The sequence below is a fragment of the Brachycentrus maculatus genome, unplaced genomic scaffold (assembly GCF_059751285.1).
Source record: "Brachycentrus maculatus isolate JH-2025_06_01 unplaced genomic scaffold, ASM5975128v1 h1tg000003l, whole genome shotgun sequence".
NCBI lineage: Eukaryota > Metazoa > Arthropoda > Insecta > Trichoptera > Brachycentridae > Brachycentrus > Brachycentrus maculatus.
The window spans coordinates 1,021,609-1,042,301 of record NW_028280758.1 but is presented as its reverse complement, the minus strand read 5'-3'; the positions used below and the strand labels follow the sequence as shown (position 1 = coordinate 1,042,301).

Here is a 20,693-nt window from a genome sequence, read left to right as displayed (position 1 = left end):
TATAATACTCATATATTACCAGCAACGATATTCATATGATCTTGTAGAAATCTGTATTCATCATGACTAATTTTTCTGACGTCTTCAAGGCAAGTGAAAAAATACATACACATAGTTTAAAAAATATGGTTTCATCATTAAATTTGCATATTCTCTCATCCATATAAATACTGATTGGCGAATCGTTGCGGGAGATGCCTTTTTATCCAGTCACCAGATGTCAAACAAATAAAAAAGTATCTTTTAACGTGTCATTTTTTTCGCACGCGAATTCTATATTGGTATGAAATGATAAATCAACTTTTTACATTACGTTACATAAGTGCACGAATATCTTAACATTATAAGGCACAACTTTACATGAGAGTAATATTAAGATTTATTTTAACTGTATTTATATTATTGACTGTTGTATATAACAAATGTTGGGTAGATGACGTTTCGATCCGTGATGGAAGTCCTTTGTGACCCAAAAATGTCAGCCAAGCTTAGGAGAAAAGTCTACCAAACAATTGTCAGACCCGCATGGCTCCGAATGCTGGACGATGTACAACACCTACTCTAGGCAACTAGAAACTGCTGAAATGCGAATGATTAGACGGTCACCTGGAGTGTCCTTTAGAGACAGAATAAACAATTCACGCATTCGTGGAAGTCTGGGTGTAACTGACATCAATAGTAAGGTAGAGGAAAGGCAATTTAGATGGTATGAGCGCAATGGACGCAGAGAACCTGAACATTTTGTAAACCAGGCGATCGCCATGGATGTTCCTCGAAAAACATCTAGAGGAAGACCAAAAAATTCATGTATGCTACAAAAAGATAAAATGATTCGAAGGCATGGCCTAGGAGACGTTGTATATGATAGAAGGACTTACAACCTGAGGACGAGATTTAAAGACGATTAGTTGGGTTGGAGCCAGGAAGAAGAATAATATATTTTACAATTATTTTTCATATATTTAAGGAATCTATTTTTTTGTCACCAAGCCGCCGTGTAACGTCATATCTAGCCCCAGTTATTTTAAGATGTTGAACGTCTGTATGTTTTTAAATAATAAGTGGTATGTCAAAATAAAATATGGAACAAAGGAAAAATAAAGGAATGGGTAAATAATCAAGAGTAAATTCTATGAAAATTGTAAAATAGTTTTTATTCTTAATTTTCTCTCTCTTTTTTGTGTGTGTATTAGGTTAAAATAGATAAAAACAATAAAAATCGATGAAAAAAAAACTCCACCGACAAGACACACAAGGTGGCTTGGTGGGTTTCTGCAAAAAATATTTTTTAAATGTTTAAAATTGTTCTTTTAATAAATTTATATTATTTATGTAAATAAATAAAAAATTAAAATGTGTGACACCAAATGAACCGATGCTAAAGCAAAAATACACCTATCACCCACTTGACCACTTGTACAAGTTATCCTTAGTATTTCTCTGCTTCAATACAATATAGAAAATATAATTTCCTAATATATGGATGATGAATCCACATGTTCCATAATTTCCCTTTTAACCAATATTTTACACCCACGGTTTTATATGTTTAATCAAATCACAATGTCAGAATTGTAGTTTTGATCTCGGTAGACATATCGCTCAGTAATTGTAAGTTAGATCAAATCTCTTGAAGATGTCGGCATGCCATGAAGAGGCCTTTACCATAATGGGGTTAGTGAACTGTAACGTATAGTGTACATGAAAGCTTCGGTTCAAGTACAGTCCACTCCCGATTTTCCGGGATGGATGGTCAAAATAATCCCGTATAATCGATTTAAGTGTAAAAATAGTATAATAATTAAAGAATTTACTTTGTGGTTAGTCATTTTTCAACTATTATTAAGTTTTTATCGTAGAGATTTTTTACATTCGGAGACACTTAAAAATAATATTCCTTCAATTAATAACCGAATTAATTTTCTTTATGGTCCACTATTTGATTCATCATCGATTAAATAAGATTTGTCAATAACCAATTTAAACCCCCCCCCCACTTCGTTCAACGTAAATAAACCCGAAGTAATTTGACTAACATCCCTAGCGAGTGTTTTTGCCTAGATTTTTCACTCATGAATTACATGAAATTACAGTAACTTTGAACATAAAAAGTAAATCCACTCACGAGTAGGCATAGGCAATGAAATTAAAAAGTTGAAACCTGAGTAGGGAAATGATAAGCGATGTTGCATAAACCGTAGCTAGATTTCAGAGTCACTTGGACGTTAAATAATTTAAAAAAAACTAACATCCCTAGTGCATGTCAGACATCGGCCCTTAGTGCACGTTTGTTCTAGAATCCCTAGTGCATGTTGGTCCCCGGGACGACCAAAAATCGCATGTGATCAACATTTATGTACTTATAAGTGTGTTTATAGTGCTATGGTAGTTTCGTATAGTACCTATTATTTGCATGCTGTTGTAGTGATTGGCCTGACGAAGAGACGGGTACGTCTCGAAACCGGTAGCCAAAAAATCTCGGTGAGTGGTTGTATACTAATGATACTTACATTTTTGTAAAAAAAAATTATAAATTTTAAACTGCGCTATACGCTTATGTTTACCTAATTGCTTAGTAATACTCAGGTAGACAACTAACCTAAAATTAGACATTTTGACACAACTGTAGACAACTAACCTAAAATTAGACATTTTGCACTAGACAATGATTTTTTCAAAGTATAATACCATAAAATATTGTTTGGATTAGAAGCAGGTAAGATTCAATCATATTTTGAAATATCCGCATCAGTGAATCCGTACTCTAATACCGAAATAATGGGTCTTTCGTAGGATAAAATAATTTTTATCACAAATATTAATACAAATATGCCGCCTAAGAAAATTTAAAAAAAATACTAGGTATTTTAGAAATATTTTAAGGCCCAGTATTCGGATAAGTCTATATTTTCTCTAAATCCAGTAACATTTTACGTAATTGTTTTTTTTTTCTTTAAATACCGTTTTTGTATTGAAAAAATAATTCGAAATAATGACATATATGGTATGAAAAGAAAAGAGTCATTGAAAGATAAGGAGATAAAAAAACTTGAATAAATATTTTTCTCCATGTATTCTAAAAAAACGAAAGAATTAGCAATATAAATTCATAAAAAAAATCTGGCGTGGAAATACGTGTCACCTCATCGGCGGTTGGCCGGCGAATTAGTTCCGTCTTTGCGAATATACCCTTAAGCCATAAACATGACATAAAAGTGAGATACTGTTACTTTTTTCTTAAATGTGTAAGGCCATCAACATGTGTTTCGACATTTTAAGTACTTTTGTGAAATATCTTTGTTTTTATAAAATATTTTTTCATTGACTCAAGTGTCCCGGATAATCCGCTTCCCAGTTAACCCGTCCCCGGATAATCGAGAGCGTACTGTATCTCTATTATGTGATCTCTAGCCACATTCTTGCCAAAAAAAAGTCAAATGAATGGCAGTCTGAATGTATCAACTGTGTTGTAATGGTAACCTAACATAACCTTAGAGACAATAAATCACACTCATGTATCGTGGGAATTTCGGCACTTCTTCGTCTGATTATCGTACCTTTTCAACACAAATTGGTGCATTTGGTACTGTGTAACGTTGATATAGCTTAAGATCGTTCAAATAAGATCACGAAATTGAACAATAATTCAACTGTAGGTAGGTTAACCCAAAAATACTTAACCCTTTAAATGATACGATATATAAGTAAGGCTGTTCCCAGCAGGCCGTAATATTTAAGAAAAGTAAAATTAAAATATATTTTTATTGTATATATCGATCATAATTTGTATCATTCACCATCATTATACAGTTTTATGGTAATCGCTTAAATTACCAGTGTAAACGATTATTGCTTGCGTAAACGAGCATTAGTGACGTAAACATTGTAGATTTTATTTAAATAAAACAAATCTATAGATACCATAAACAATTTTTTTTTAACAAAAAATCCTTATATAAAAAAAAACCTTTTAAATTTAATTAACGTAAACGAATGTGGAATATCGATTAAATTTGATGTAACCTGTAAAGTTTTGTAAATTGATTGTTCCAAATTACTCACGATTTGACAATCAAATGGTCATTATTTAATGATCCTTTTTATTAATTGACGTGCGGAATGTTTTAAATTTAATGTTTTATTTTATTTATTATTATTATCTTGTAAATAACACGAGTAACTAAACAATAATTTTAGTTATATCATCGATATTTCTAAGCACCCAATCTTGTGGTGGCAAAACAGGTGTTTCTTAATTAATTATATATAATTTGAAAGTGATACTGGTTTCATTTCAATCACTTAACCAAAAGCGATATAAAAAAAACTACCAATACATAAAGCATCCGTTATTTTTTTCAGTAATTAAAATCAGCTAAATTGACTTTTTACAATAGAACAATACATGCATTATCAGATTCAAAAGTAGGCACTAGTAAAAGTTTAGTTAAATTGATGGAAGTTGTTTTTTTAGTTATTAAATCTGATGGCTACCCTACTTTTCGTATGCGGTATTGTTCGAAAATTGCACACGAGTGATTTAATTACGAGTTGAATTAGTTCGAAAATCGATAGTCATTATGTGGATATTAAGCTGAGCTGTGCTTCGAAAGTACTTATCCAAGTTTACAAGGTCGTTTTTATGATACGTTTCAAAATCGGAGCAAAAATTGGAACCACTTATAGCGAAATTTGTTATTGGAACATAATTTGAAAGATTGTTTGAAAATGGTTTTAATAAGATCGACATTTTGAATAGCCAATAACCTAACCTTTAAATAGCAATAGCAGATAAATGTTAAAATCGTTAGTTACATACATGTGGCATTGGCTTTAAATCCCAAGGGTATTATATTATTTACTAAGTAAAAATGGATAGGTTTTACCATAAAGTGACTGCCAAATCAATTAATGAAATTAAATATAAGGGTTTGACATTTACTTTACCTTAAATTTCAAGACTGATCACTTTACCTTCTTGATAAAGAATTCAGATCATTGACAAAGTTAACATTACATCAATTTGATGCAGTGCCCTTTGAACCTATACATGAATTATAAATAGTGTTAGTCCGCCTAAGAAGTGTTGTGTTTAACACATTTGGTTACCATACTAGGGGTTCCAGGTTCGATTTTCAAGGGGGGGGTCAAAATGAATGTGATTATTCACTGTAGTGTTTATTTAATATTAACATGAGCTAGTACCTGAAGCGCAGTTCTGATAATCTTGCCTTCGTACAATAAACGATCGAATAAAAGTTGCGTCAATTCGATGCAGTGCCCTATGTACCACTGGTTGCTGATAAGGGTCAGTAAATAGTGTTATGAAACACGTTTGAAAAAATAAAAATTGAAGTTTGATGCAACGTCAAAATTTCAAAACAGTCAGCGAAGAACTTGAAAAGGTTAAACATTTTGACCAAACTAACTTTTACATTTATATATTTATAAAGAGAAAGAGAGAGAGATAAAATCACCCGTGTATTCGAATGTAATCGACAGGCGCCGTGGCGTTGTTGGGTAGACGCTCGACTGCGAAACTGGGTTCGATTCCCGCCAGTTGTAAAATGAATTCAAGAAAGATTTATTTTCAATTGGTCTGGGTGTTTGTAATGTATTTTTCACATGTACCTCCCACATCCTTACTATCCTACCTTCAGACAAGCATCTAAAGTAGACCCTTTGCGGGTTGTTCTTTTTTTAATAATTTTTTTTAAATAATGTTATGATAAAATTTCAAAGAAATTGGCGAACAATTCTAAGAGACATACAATTTTGATCAAACGAAGATTTACATTTTTGTTTATTTTAGTAAGTACTATATATATAAATATTTGGTTTAAAAAATATGTATTTATTATGTTAGTTCCCTGCTGTTTCATGATATAAAGAAAAGAAAGCCTTTTTATAGATATATAATCTTAAAAAACATAATCCTTATAAAGGATTCTCATAATATTACGCAGAATAAGTCTACCTCACAGCCGAGTTATTCACAGATTTCCTTGAATTTCAGATAAAAAGGTTCCATTTATAATTCTCAAAGACCATAAAGAAATATCTGAGTTAAAAAAATATAATACGGAGGTAAAAAGTAAATTTTCCTTTTTGTTTAGGACGTGCTCTCAGTACATACCTTCAACTTACGACGCTAACCTAAAAATGAACGGCCTTGGCTGAAAATCATTATTGATATTTACAGTAAGAAGAACTTAGATACATTTCGATAAATGAAATATGATTAAATAAAAAACATTGTGAATATGTCCAAATACTTGTTTACGAATCTGGATTATTTCCAATTAGGAGTTATTTTATATTATTTTTTTACATCTCAACATAGATTAAGCAGAATATGTAAATCTGGGCATTTTCTTATTGATCTATGTTGAGATGACAAAAAATAATATAAAATAACTTCTAATTAGAGCTGATCCAGATTTGTGAGCACTGTGAAGTATTTGGACACTCGAAACGTTGTAAATAAATTATCTGGTCAAATCATAAGCTGATACAATAAAATGAAAAAGATATTTTCTAGCGTTTCTCATGTACATATGTGATGTATCAGGGATTCGGACCTCACATACAAATTAAAGAGATTCTGCTCTATAAAAAAAAACCTTCTTTCATCTCGCCATAGATATCTCTAGTGAAATTCTAGTGATTCAAGCCGAATTTTCAAAAAAAAAGAAGTTCCAAGAGTTTGAGTAGTGTAGTTTTCAATCATGGGTAGAATTAGTGAATGTTACACGTAAGTAAAGTGATCACTTAAACCAGCCTAGTGACGGTCATAAGCTCCGTTAATGCCCAAACTTCCATATTCTTCTTCATCTATGTTGAGATGTCAAAAATAATAAGAATCATATATTTTATATGATTATATTATCGATATTAATTATTATCATTAATATTCGATTAAAAAAATCCCTTTCATTTTTTTCGGTTACCTATTTTAAAATTGATTAACACTCATGTATGCCATTTACACTTAAAAATTCATAGTATTTTTATATCACGTAAACTGTATTTTTAAAATGTTTTGTTTATCAATATAAATACACACAGTTGTAAGGAAAGAAAACAGCGATTTTGGACCTTTTCTTTATATTTCCGTAAAATAAACAAGCGCTATATTTAAACCAATTCAATTCCCTTAAAAAAAAAACACTTTCGTTGAAACCTGTCATGGCGGTATGTCAAAAATTAATTACGGACTAATAAGGGTAATAAAAACATTTTCTTAAAAAAACGTTTCGAAAATTTCCCAGCCATTCTAAACCAACCGATACAAATATCTAAATAATAATGCCCTAAAAATATGAAAATTTATGAGTTCACGGTTTAAATCTTATTTATATGTAAATCGGTTTGAGCCTTTCTCTCTCATATTTTGTAATCTACAAACGACAAAGAAAATGTTTGTTTGCCAACATAATCATGTTTTACTTTTTATAGACAAAATTAAGAATAAATATTGAAAATCTGGAATAATAAACACACGAATATTGAAAGGAAAGTAAAAATACATAAGACCATGTTTTGAATATTGAAAGCATTAACTTTGTCGATCATATTGATATATTATTTCGAGAAATAAAAATACTTTGTGTTCTGACCCACTCACATTTTTATTAACCAACTAGTTTCGGCAACAACCTGTTGCCCTCTTCAGGGTTTAATTTATTACTAAATAATAAAGTAATTTATTTATTACTAAATAATAAGTAATAAATTAAACCCTGAAGAGGGCAACAGGTTGTTGCCGAAACTAGCTGGTTAATAAAAATGTGACTGGATCAGAACACAAAGTATTTTTATTTCTCGAAATAATATATATAAGACCGATTCCCTCGTATGGGATAGAGACCAGAGCAGAAACAGCGATAACTAAATCTCTTATCTATGAACTGCAGAAAGAGGTGTAAGGTGCATAACCGGAAACACGCTAAGAGACAGAATAAGGAACACGGAAATTCGGGAAATGTGTAGTACGGAGGATAAAGTCAGATAGGGAAGACAGCGAAGACGATTCTGGAATGCCAATGTCAATAGAATGCATGACAATAGACTGCCTCGAGTTGCTCTTCAAGATAACTCAGACGGAAGAAGACCACTTGGAATACCCCCAAAGCGATGGCGTGACAGCTGGCAGTCCATATGACAAGAGACGGATAACGGAACAAACAAATCCGAGGATCTAGAGGAAGGAAGAAAAAAATATTTTTTAATATAATTTATATTTGAAGCACTAACTTTGTGATTTTCCATTTTATAATTAAAATGTAACTTTGTTTTAAAATCACTTGAAATATTTTATTATAACTTAATTATAATGTCTACCAGTTTCGAAGCTAACCGCTTCTATATCAAGACTGATTATTAGTATTAATCAGTCTTGATAAAGAAGCAATTAGCTTCAAAACCGGTAGACATTATAATTAAGTTATAATAAAATATTTATGGTGATTTTAAAACAAAGTAACATTTTAATTATAAAAAAATTGATTAAAAATAAACAGTATCCTAGTTGTTTTTTAATCTAATATTATATATGTATCATGTATGTATCATTCGCAAATAAAAAGCTCATGATACGATAAATATCTTTGAATATGTTACGTTTCTATCCCACTTTGTAATTTATACATACTCGTATGACAGATAAATTGAATTAATATTTACGCATGTGAGTTAGATGTATACGTATGTACGGTTATTTTTGTTTTGTTTTGTATTTGTATGAATCTATGTTATTCTTTTGTTATATGGCCTTTTTCAATGAAATTTTAATTATTCAATAAGTAAATTTTAAATCACATTTCATTACTTTATAAATTTATTAGTAGAATTAATAAATATGTATGTATTTTTATTCATTAAACATATAACCATAAAAGTACGTAGTTTTATTTAGATTGTAAATGAAAAAATATAATTCAGTCATATATCCGTTTGTGGTCGCAGTGTATGGTCTGTTATCACTCGACTTTAAAACGTTTGTCGCAATGAAAAATGTCATTAAACAATAAACACCGCCTGATCCACACGGGCTCAAAGCGTTCGGGTGAGATACGATTCGATAAAGTCTGTTCGTGAGAACCGAGTTCTGAAATGCCAAAGCTCCATCACGAGTAACGGAACGCGGTCCATAACCATACCCGGCCTTAAATGGATTGGGCAAGATAACCTTTATACCAAACAATCTATTAAATCTCAGACTCCGTGTTACTGATGATTAGTGTAGAGAAACTTTCGTCAAATCTGACCCTAGCATTTAAATCAGCGCAACTAATTACTTACGTATTTTCGTACGATGAAAGGAATTTATTTATTTGGTTTATATTTTACAAAGCATTTTTTAATAATAATAATAATAATAAAACCCTTATCCGCACTCCAATGGTGCATAGGGCACTGCGTCATATAACGCAGTGTTATCTTGATCATTTACAAATGAAGGAAAGGTGATCAGCCCTCCGCTTCAGGAACCAGTTCAGGGTAATATTGAATAAATATTACAGTGAAAAAATCACACATATTTATTTAAACCCCCCTGGGAATCGAACCCGGGACCTCCAGGTAGCCGAGCGTGCTAACCATTACATTACGGAGGCAGACATTTTTTGCTATATGGAAACTTCACTGGCCTCAGCCCATATCGAGTCTTTCGTTAACATTTTTTAAATTTCATTAATTCATTCAGCTGTGGTACTATCTATCTATTTTAATAAGTTTTATATTATCCACTGACACTTCGTGATGGAATTGCATTTTTAATATATTATTAGATTAAAACCAATATTTTTAGCTTTTCCACTTTATTTTTATTTGACCAGCGACCGGGTTTCGTCGTGATGGATGGTGGACCAGTCTGATGATGTCGGTAACGTCGAAACCCGGTCGCTGGTCAAATAAAAATAAAGTGGAAAAGCTAAAAATTTTGGTTTTAATCTAATAATATATTTTAATAAGATTTATGTTTTGTGCTGACATTTTTTTGTAGAACTGCTTTTTACATAATAAAATAACAACGATATAGTTTTTTCCATACATATTTCATTGGATCAGTGACCGGATTTCATCGTAAACGACATCACCAGACCGGTGTCGGTTGATGTCGGTTACGACGAAACCCGGTCACTGGTCAAAAAAATATATATGTGGAAAAATTATATGGTTGTTATTTTACCCAGACTACCATTTTCTTCTTCATCTATGTTGAGATGTCAAAAAATATTACGAAACGTATTATTTTTAGATTCATACATTTTTCTCATAGAAAGCTTTTTCTCAATTTCTTAAGGATTAGGATCAAATAAAATGATAAGACAATCTTAAGAATAAATTTATTAAAAACCTTACAAGTTATAATTAACTTAATTAATTTGACTGAGAGATAAAATTCTTCCAGAGATGAAATGAAACAAGAAGATAAATTAAATTCCCTCACACTTCGAAATCTTGAATGTAAATTCATTAGTTGAAATATAAATCGTATTTTATAGTATCGTATGTGCTCATTAATGTACCTATAGTGCATGGGTCGGCAACCTGCGGCCCGCGAGACATTTTGGTGCGGCCCGCGAGATTCTCGCCGCAACGCACATGACGGACGATATTATACACAATCGAGTGAAAGGAAGCGAGAAAGGGAGCGAAGGGAATCTCATTGATTTTATTAAATACAATAAATGTCGTTAAAATATACACTTAGCGTTTTATTTTTAAAACTAAAATATTTGTACATAAATATTGTATGTATACCTACTGCAAGTGCGGCCCGCACTGATCCCCATGAAAAATATTTGGCCCTTTTACAACAAAAGGTTGCCGACCCATGCTATAGTGGATCCTGTTTTTATGAAATATTTTTGTTAAAATGATGTAATTAACTACTTGTTCGCAAATCTAGATTTTCTCAACATAGGAGTTATTTTTACATTTGTGGCATCTCAACATAGACGAAGAAGGATATGGAAGTCTGGATATTTATTTTCAGGGCTTATGACCTGTGATAAGCTGTTTAAGTGATCATTTTACACACGTATAACATTCACCATTTTACCATGACGCTCTATACACACATACCGCACACTGGCGTTTCTCATGTGTGTGATTGAAATCCAGGATTTGGACCTCATATACTAATATAAGAGTTTCTGCTTAGTAAAAAGCTTCTTTACATCTCACCAATAGATGTTTCTAGTGAAGTTCTAGCGATTCAAGAATAAGGTTTCTAAATTGATTTATATTTATAGAACTTCCAAGAATTTGAGTACTGTGGTTGTCAATAATGGGTAGAATTGGTGAATGTTACACGTGTGTAAAGTGACCACTTAAACCAGCCTATGACGGTCGTCAGCCCCGTAAATGCCCAGACTTCCATATTCTTCTTCATATTTGTTGAGATGTCAAAAAATATAATTATCTGTTCCAACATGATATGGGACAAAAGATGGTGATATATGGTAAATATATGTTTGTATCTTCTTACCTTTCTTCTTCTCGTTCCCCTTCCTGATTCTCGTTCATCACAAGTTGTTCGAGCATCTGTATCTTGAGCATTGTAAGGAACTGATTCTGGCGGAGCTAATAATCTGAACTATCTGGGCAGGCACAGCCCTAGATCACATTTTTCTGTTCGTTAAAAGCACAAAACGATTTAACCAGTAGAGCTATTCGTAGGACCTGCGGGCAAAAGAGATCTGATTGGAGATTACATGTACCGATACGACGGGAATTTAAATATTTGACTCGAGCAAGATTTTTTTGTAAATAATACTCGTATAAACATAGGCGAATGTTCTAAGAAACGTAGAAGTATTTATTATAACTGCAAATATAACCCTGATAACCCTGTATTTCAGGATGTTTCTGCGTGTTGCCATCCGACTTGTTCTGGGAGTGTGATTTTTTTTAATGCGTATTAATACTTTACTTTGTCGCATTTAACATTTTTGAGAACAATTTTGGTGTTTTTCTTTATCGGGTACCACAGTTAAATAATAAATGGTATAATTCCATTTCAAATTTTTGGGTAATATATTCAAAATTAAACAAGGTTATTGAATTGAATTCTATTTTTATTTACATATATTTGATAATAGTAAATAAAAATAGAATTCAATCCAATAACTTTGTTTCCTTTTGGATATTTTACACAAAAAAAAATACGTTATAGTATTTCAATCGTGCGGAATTAAGATTTAAAGTAAAGCTAAACTTCGTTTTGCGTCAGTTCTATTTACGCCACTTCACAATTCGCTGGTTGGTGCCTGTCATGGGTTTCCTTAATCAAATTTGATTGACAAACACACTACTCAAATTCTTGGAACTTTTATATATATTGTTCAAATTCGAAACATATTGCTTGAATTTACTAGAATTTCAATAGAGAAACTTTTTATTGATATCGTTGTTATTTTCAAAAAAAAAATAGGTTCTAAATAATTACCCTTACTGTTTACGTTAATCCGTCGCTTCTAGCAATATATGATTATATATCCCTATTTATTTTATATTTACGTAGGCAGGTCATATTTTTTCCATCACACCAGTAAATTGTTTTAATATTTAAATAACCAAAGCATTATGTACTGGAAATTTTCAAATTATAAAAAAATTGTTTTATAAATGCTATCTCCTTCTCTTTCCTTTAACTTTTATTCTTACCTGTTTATTGTGGATACAAAAATAATTTTCCAAAAGGTAAACAAATTTTATTTTATCCATTTCAAAGGAAAGATCCAAAGGTAATTTATCTTGAATTTTGAAAGGTTTATTGCGTTTCAAAACTAAACGGATCTTATTTTTAGTTTCCGTAAATTGGAAAACTTAGAAAGCAATTTCCCACAGAAAATATCGAAGTAATACGGAAGGTAATATTTAAATATAACACCTTTTATATTACGATCAAACAAAACTTTTTAGGGTTTAGAAAAAAGCCATTTCCAAATGATCTTTTATTTCAAATCATTTTCAGATTATCGTGTGGGGTTGTGGTACCGTGGTTATAAGGACTCTTAAGTCAGAGTTTCTCTGTTCGAACCCACTCTACCACAATTTGATACCTATTTCTAATAATGAGCCGCTTAGGCTCACAGAAATAGTATGAAATTGAAATATTTGTGTAAATAATAAAAACACAAATATTTCTCTTTTATAATAAAAATATTTAAAAAAACAGTTTTTCATTAATAAGCTCATACAATCTGAAACAATTACATTTGGACTGACAACATTTTAGGTGGGTCAAAATCCTTGTTGACAAATTTTGGTTTCTCCACTCAGGAGTTATATTAACATTTTGACATCTTAAAATAGATGAAGAAGAATATGGAAGTCTGGGCATTTACAAGGCTTACGACCGTCATGGATGAAGAAGAATATAGAAGTCTGGGTATCTAAGACGGTCGTAAACCCTGCCCAGACTTTGATATTCTTCTTCATCTATGTTGATATATCAAAAAATAATATAAAAAATAATTTCTAATTGGAGATAATCAAGTTTTGTGAACAAGTATTTGGACACACTCAAAATGTTGTAAATATACTGTAAATACGCAGAATTCTTCTTCGTCTATGTTGAGATGCCAAAACATTATAAATCCTTCAGCTACTCGAACGTTTTAACAGAAAAATCTTTACAATAAAATTGGGACATTGTGTACGTTAAAAATAAATTAAATTAATAAAACAATAAAAAATTCGGGCATTCGTTTTTGACGCGTGATTATGAAACACCATACAATGTCCGGACTTTAACCTGACGATATTAACTTGTTCATCAGAGCTCGAACTACAAACACTCATGACAGGGCATTATCCCAAAAATATAGAATGTTTTTTTAGAGGTTTGTTTTTTAAACTGGCAGCATTGTTTCTACAGACTGTCAGTTGACAGTTGACAGTTGACTTGAAGTCAGTACGTTTTGTAAATTAACCTTTAAATTATTTTTAAAAAATTTACAAATACAAAATAGTTGGAAAATATTCAAAATATTTCAAATATAACGTTTCTACCTCTCTAATAAAGTAGATAGTTGTGTTTAGAGAGGGAGTTCGTTTTACATTTTTTTTATTAACAAAGTAAATTAAAAATAAATAAAAAAAATCCTCGGTATGGAGTTTTAGGTTGGGGTGAGTCTAAGTATCAATAGACTGGCAGACCATTATGCGCGTAGGTTCAGTGAATGGGCCGAAAATAATATTTAACTTGATCCTCTTTTTCAACGCAAAATTTTCCACACCGATGAGGTACATTTTTGGTTAAATTGCTATGTCAATAAGCAGAATTGCTAAATTCGGAGTAGAGAAAACCCAGAAGCCTTTGTCGAGACGCCCTTACATCCATTAAAAGTCACTGTTTGGTGTGCTTTATGGGCAGGCATTGGCCCATATTTTTTTTTAAGACGGTGACAGCCAGAATATTCCGGTCAATGGAGAGCGCTACAGAACCATGCTTACTGACTTCTTCGTACCTCAGTTGAATGGCATTGATGTGACAGAGATGTGGTTTCAACAAGATAGCGCAACATGCCACACGACGGGTGCCACTATCAATTTATTGCGGGAAATCTGAATTCGTTAATAATGGTTATTATTTTACAGAAAGACAACGGTTTTACCGTAAATACGCATGCTTACATTTACATAGGTGAGAAGACGATCGCAAGGAAAAGATTCGACCAGGTGAACCGATTCCGAAAGCTCTCAAATTTAATCTTAATTTTTTTCATAAATTGCTTTGAAATTTCGAAACAACGTTACTTTCATATACGCTCGTGTTTTTATGTACCCATGACAAGTCTTTTCTAAGATGGATAAAAAAATTATATTATTTCGAGAAATAAAAATACTTTGTGTTCTGATCCACTCACATTTTAATTAACCAACTAGTTTCGGCAACAACCTGTTGCCCTCTTCAGGGTTTAATTATTACACTCTGGCAACAGGTTGTTGCCGAAACTAGTTAGTTAATAAAAATGTGAGTGGATCAGAACACAAAGTATTTTTATTTCTCGAAATAATATATCAATATGATCCACAAAGTTAATGCTTTCAATATTCATAACATAATTTTTTGTAATAGATTTCTTACTGCAATGGTAGCGCCATCCGTTTAACGTAAGAATACTGTTTTTCTCACTTCAAAAATAAATGAAAATCATTAAATATGGCGAATCATCACGTACGTACACAAGTTTCTGTCCAAAGGCCTACTGACCCACGCGTCAAGAGCAATAACAGAAGACAAAGGCCTGACACGGCCCATTGTGTCCAGGGACCCATATTTGATCCATTGTACTGTCGTTATTCGTCATTTAATTACAGACAAAATGGTCGCCGTGCAATTTGCAGTCGTGACTGCCAATTTGTTGGAACATTGTCCGGACGAATTACGAGAATTTATCATAACGACATTGTGCGACGCACAATTATTACTGTGGGACAAGGCGGGTTGGCTGCACTAGAAAGGAGCAAAAGCGGAGCAATTTATTCAGAATTTTCTCTTCTTCTTTTTCCATGTTCGCTCCCTAGGTGGAACATATAGCCAAGTCATGTGCCATCTCCTTGGCTTCCTCCCAGGGTCCAGCATCTCGAAATTCTGCCTAGTATAGTCGGATAATGGTCGTCACCGGAATCCTCGGTGTTGGAAGAAGAGACATGAGGAGTTAATGCTCTCAGGTGGCATTCTAAGGACTTGTGCCAACCATGTCCACCTTCTCCTTTTCAGGACTTCCAGTATCAGGGGCTGTTGGGTTCTCTTCCTCACATCCTCCTTCCTGATGAAGTCATACCACTTTACACCCAGTATTTGCCTCAGGTACCTATTTTTGAAACCTATTTTATAAATCCTATTTTAGTATTATAATATTTGTAACACGATATCTATTGAGAAATATCTGAGAATCTTTTTTATTTCATTAATTGATTCGAAAGTCACGTTGTAGTAATATCTATCAATTTCATTTTATCACCTATCGATGAAAACATCTGTAGTTTTAGAAACTGGCGTCTCTTATAAGTTTGTTTTATAACTGGCAACTCTACAGACTGTCAATTCTACAGACTGTCAATTAAACAGTCAACAGTTGATTTGTAGTCAGTACATTTTGCCGTTTCACCATGAATATATCGAATGACCACTATGCGCGTCGTGGGTTCTGTGAATGAGCCGAAAAAAATATTCAGCTTGATCCTCTTTTACAACGCAACATTTTATACACCGATAAGGCACATTTTTGGTTAAATGGCTAGGTCAATAAGCAGAATTTCTGAATTTGGAGTGGAGAAAACCCAGAAGCGTTTGTCGAGACGCAGTAATCAGAGTAGGCAGTAGGGTTGGGTAAGGATGAGGCATAGTAGGCAATGGTCGTATTTTTATATGGAACGCGAGTAATCTAGGGTAGGCACTACTTTTCTGCTTCTATAGAATGCACGCCACTGCTTGTGGAAGTTAGCCCGGTATAAGCTCGCCTCATTATATTCTCAAGACGGCGTGGTGTATGGCTTCGCATATCATGCTTGTAAAATGGCGTCACTGCAACCGATCACGTGTTATAAGGGAGCCTGTGTGTGAGATGCGAAGCGGTTAATATAAATCAGTTGGATGCGAGCCGCGGGACGCTATAAGGTTTCCCTCTTGACCTAAATGTAATATTATTATGCCTCGTCACCCTTAAACAGAACTGCGGCAAGTCCAAATACTGAGAAATAATACTGAACCAATATCGATGAAAGTACTCAAGGTCCAATATATGATAAATCAAAACTTAATTCATTAATTTAATTCTCTAAATCCAGGGAACATTTGACGATATTTAATTTTTTGCTTAAAATACAATTATTGTATTGAAAAAATACTTTTTCTTCGAAATAAATACATGGTTTTGGAAATAAAAGAGTTACGCAAGTTAGGAAGTTTAAAAAAATCGAAATAGCTGGACGCGTACTGAATGCGAGTACCCTCACAATAATGTAAGATTTCAGCAGCTCTGTTTTTTTATTCACCGTAGCGATAAAACTCTTTTTTTTAAGAAAATAAGATCATGAAAATCATTTAAAATTACATTTACCCTAAATTTATTTCTACGTCTGACTCTTATCCACACCCAATGGAGCAAAAGGCATTGTATCCTATTGACGCAGTGTTATTATGATCGTTAATTGCAGAGAGCAAGGTGCTCAATCGTATACTGCAGGTAGTGTAATGGCCCTGCCATTTCTCATTCCCACTTTTATTGTCCTTTTTAGAAAGTCGAGGGACTCGTCACGTGTTGTCCGGCTTTAGATGCGTTCCCATGGCCATCATAAATCGGTACAGCATTTTATGATTCCCTATCCTAAAGGAAGAGGGCTTTTTAACATAGTCTAATTTGGTATTTCGTGAGAGTCGGGTGTAACATAACTTAACAGAGCTGTTTGGATGCACATGAGTATTGACTGTCGTATTGTTGTTTTTAAATAAACAAATATATAAATAGTCAATACCGTGTTTTAATAAATACTCGCTTCAGTCCAACCTGCCTCCTGACAAAAAGGGGACTAAAGTGTCCTGTTCAATGTGGACGCCATCGAGTGCACGCGTACGCTGATCACAAAGTGTCTTCGCGCACATAGCGCACGCGACGCGTCCGTCCATAACATTACAGTAGTATTGAGTAAGTACAATTTTCTATGACAATTGCCAAACTTAAGCTTATAGGAGCATATTTAGAATTAGAATATTTCATTAAATAAGGCACTCATTTTGTGACCATACCCAACCATGCTAAAATGTATTTTTCTCCAGATAACTGCATGTTTTTGGTTGGTTGGAATATATTTGTTCTTAGCAACAAGCCCGCCAATGCACATATATTCTGTACAAGAAGTTTTATTGAAAAAGAATAATATATCACTAATAATTTTGTTTTATTGTAACACATGTTTTGATGCACTCAACAAATTATCAATTCGTTATATATATGTTTTATATAAAAAAAATAAGTGCATCGAAACACGTGAAATACAAAATAAAGTATACTTATTAATAATTTATTGATTTGGCGTTTAATTTGTAGAACTCCATTTTAATTTATGTATTAATTTTAAATCAAACACAGATTTTTTGAGTCTACTAAGTTGTATTTTATTAACAAAAACACATAAAAAATTATATTGTGACAATTGTTTCGCCTTGTTAGGGCATTATCAAACTTATTAATAATATTTGCCAAAATATAATGTTGTTTGTTGTAAATAAACATTTTTTTATTATTTATTAAATCGGTCACTGGATTATTCACCCTACGGATGAGATGTCAATTTAAAGGTGTCTCAACTTGATATAAAACGTGTCGTACTTCCCTTGTTTATGACTCAGACTTACATCCTCTTTCATAAAAAAGGGTAAAACGATACATGTTTCAAATCAAGTTTGAGACACCTTGTTTTTTTAATGTTTATTTACATTACCTTAGTAGGTACATATAAAAAATGATAACAGTAAAAAAATTTGAAAAAATGTTCTCATTCAAACTGTATTTGCCTTTTGTTATACGTGCAAGCTGCGCGAGACAATGGCAGTACCTATGTTATCTAAACCTAATGTTACAAAACTATTTGTCAGTTTTGTAACAGTAGGTTTAGATAATGTTCGGCATTGTCTAGAGCGTGTTTACTTCTTATTTACTCGCATATAATAAATCATAATAAAAACGTAGACAACCAACGTTATTAATGGAAAATAATTTTTCCATTTTTTACTTGTTGCTTTTTCGAACTGGGACGACGATGCGTTTCCTGTTACGCGAACAAGATCCTAACAAGTTAAAACGAAGGCGCCACAAAGATATTTTCACAATGTTATATCCTTTTATAACCCAATAGTTTGTCGTTTATAGCTTGTTAATAAAATCGCCATTTTAAGAGATTTTTTTATTCTAAAAAATATATAGAGATTTTGATTAATTCCCTGTAAGCACACATTGATCTATGATCTATATTCGATCGAATTATTAAAAAAAGTGTAATTATCACTTTGTAATCAAATGTGTCTATTTTTAATTAATGTTTTAAAATGGTATTAACTTAGTAAAACTTAATTAAAAATGTAGAATTTAATAACTTATATTTAAATCGTCCAGATTCTGATGATCTTGTTATTGTTAATCAGTTTATGTTTTTTATTTTTTTTTTATTTGTATACATTTATTTAAATCACAATTTATACATATTTGGAACTTTTTTTTTGCAGAGACCCACCAGGTCACCTTGTGTGTCTTGTCGGTGGAGTTCTTTTTTAATACATTTTTTATTGTTTTTAACGATATTAACCTATATAGACAAAAAACAGAAAAAAGTTAAGAATATAAACATTTTACAATTTTCATAAAATAAACTCTTGGTCATTTACCCATTCCTTTATTTTGCCTTTGTTCCATATTTTATTTTGACCTCTAACATCTGTCGGCAACAAATTAAAAATGTAAAACGTACAATATTTGTATATGAACCTCAGAGGCTTGCACACATTGTAGCAAATTTGTGTTAGTTAACAATATTTTTTTTTAAATTAGGAATATTGAAAACATAATAATAGAAAATATTATTTATTGATTCGGCTTAAATAAAAAATTATACAATATATTATAAATTGAACTTTATGGAATGAGATGTTGATTTTTTTTTTTAAATTTAACACTTTTATAATACCACTTAATGAATTTTATTTTTCTTTTACTTTTCACCTGTAGATGAAACATCTGTAAGTTTTTGAAACTAGTCATGTGTATTGAAATAAAACTCATTAAATGGTATTATGAAAGTGTTATTTTTTTTTAAATAATACTAAATTTTATGTAATTCTAATTTAAACTTCATGTACAGAAAAGACATATCGTCACTCTTTTCAAAAACGTCATATATATAAAAAAAAAAATTTTTCAGAAGATCGTTTATTAAGGAATATAATAAAATGTATTAAAACTAAATATCAAGCCACCAATTGAACTTTTTACTGTGGAACATATCTTTTTAGGTAAAACCTGAATGTTTTTTTCTCCATTTCAAAAATATTTTATATATGTGTCAAATGGATCGACAATATTATGATACATTCTTAGTTCCAATTACATACCAAGTAGCGTTGAGAGCTTTGAAGTGCTTTGTTAAGAGAGTATGTTGATCAAGGACAACAAACCCTATACAATCATAAACCATATTGAGATTTTTTCAACGATACGACCGTTCCAGTAAAATCACTTAAGTCTTGAAACATGTTGCATGGAAAATTATCTAACATGCATTAAAATTCCATATTCTAATATTAAATGATGTTTTGAGATTCATCTTGGTGAATAAATATTTTTTTATAATTTATATACTCAGTAACGTAATAAAATAACTAGATAACTTTCTATTCGGAATAATTGAAAAGATTAGAAAGAGCTCTTTGCGGTGGTATGGACATGTGGAGCGAATGGATAGCGAGAGAATGACTAAGAAAATATATGTGGCGAATGTGAGAGGGAAAACAGAACGTGGACGACCGAAAAAGACTTGGCACGATCAGATTAATCAGAACCTAAAATCTGGCGGTGTCAAAAGTCTGCGTAATCGGAGGGCATGTATGACTAGATGTATGGATGTGAAGGAGGCTAGGAGTGTATGTCAGGACAGAAGAGTGTGGCGTTCCATCCTCTCTG

The 20,693-nt window shown here is 32.0% G+C and overlaps 1 protein-coding gene across 2 annotated transcripts in view; it reads right to left on the bottom strand.

The window, feature by feature from the left end:
- RapGAP1 (Rap GTPase activating protein 1) overlaps window positions 1–20,693 on the bottom strand; it is a 562,680-nt gene that overhangs the window by 411,054 nt on the left and 130,933 nt on the right. Inside the window, exon 2 of one of the 2 annotated variants that reach the window (XM_088265190.1) lies at window positions 11,498–11,691. The exons of the other annotated variant lie outside the window; for it this stretch is intronic. Coding sequence (XP_088121316.1) covers window positions 11,498–11,568 — 71 coding nt within the window. The 5' untranslated portion in view covers window positions 11,569–11,691. The remainder of the gene's footprint in view (window positions 1–11,497; window positions 11,692–20,693) is intronic. 2 annotated transcript variants of the gene reach the window in all.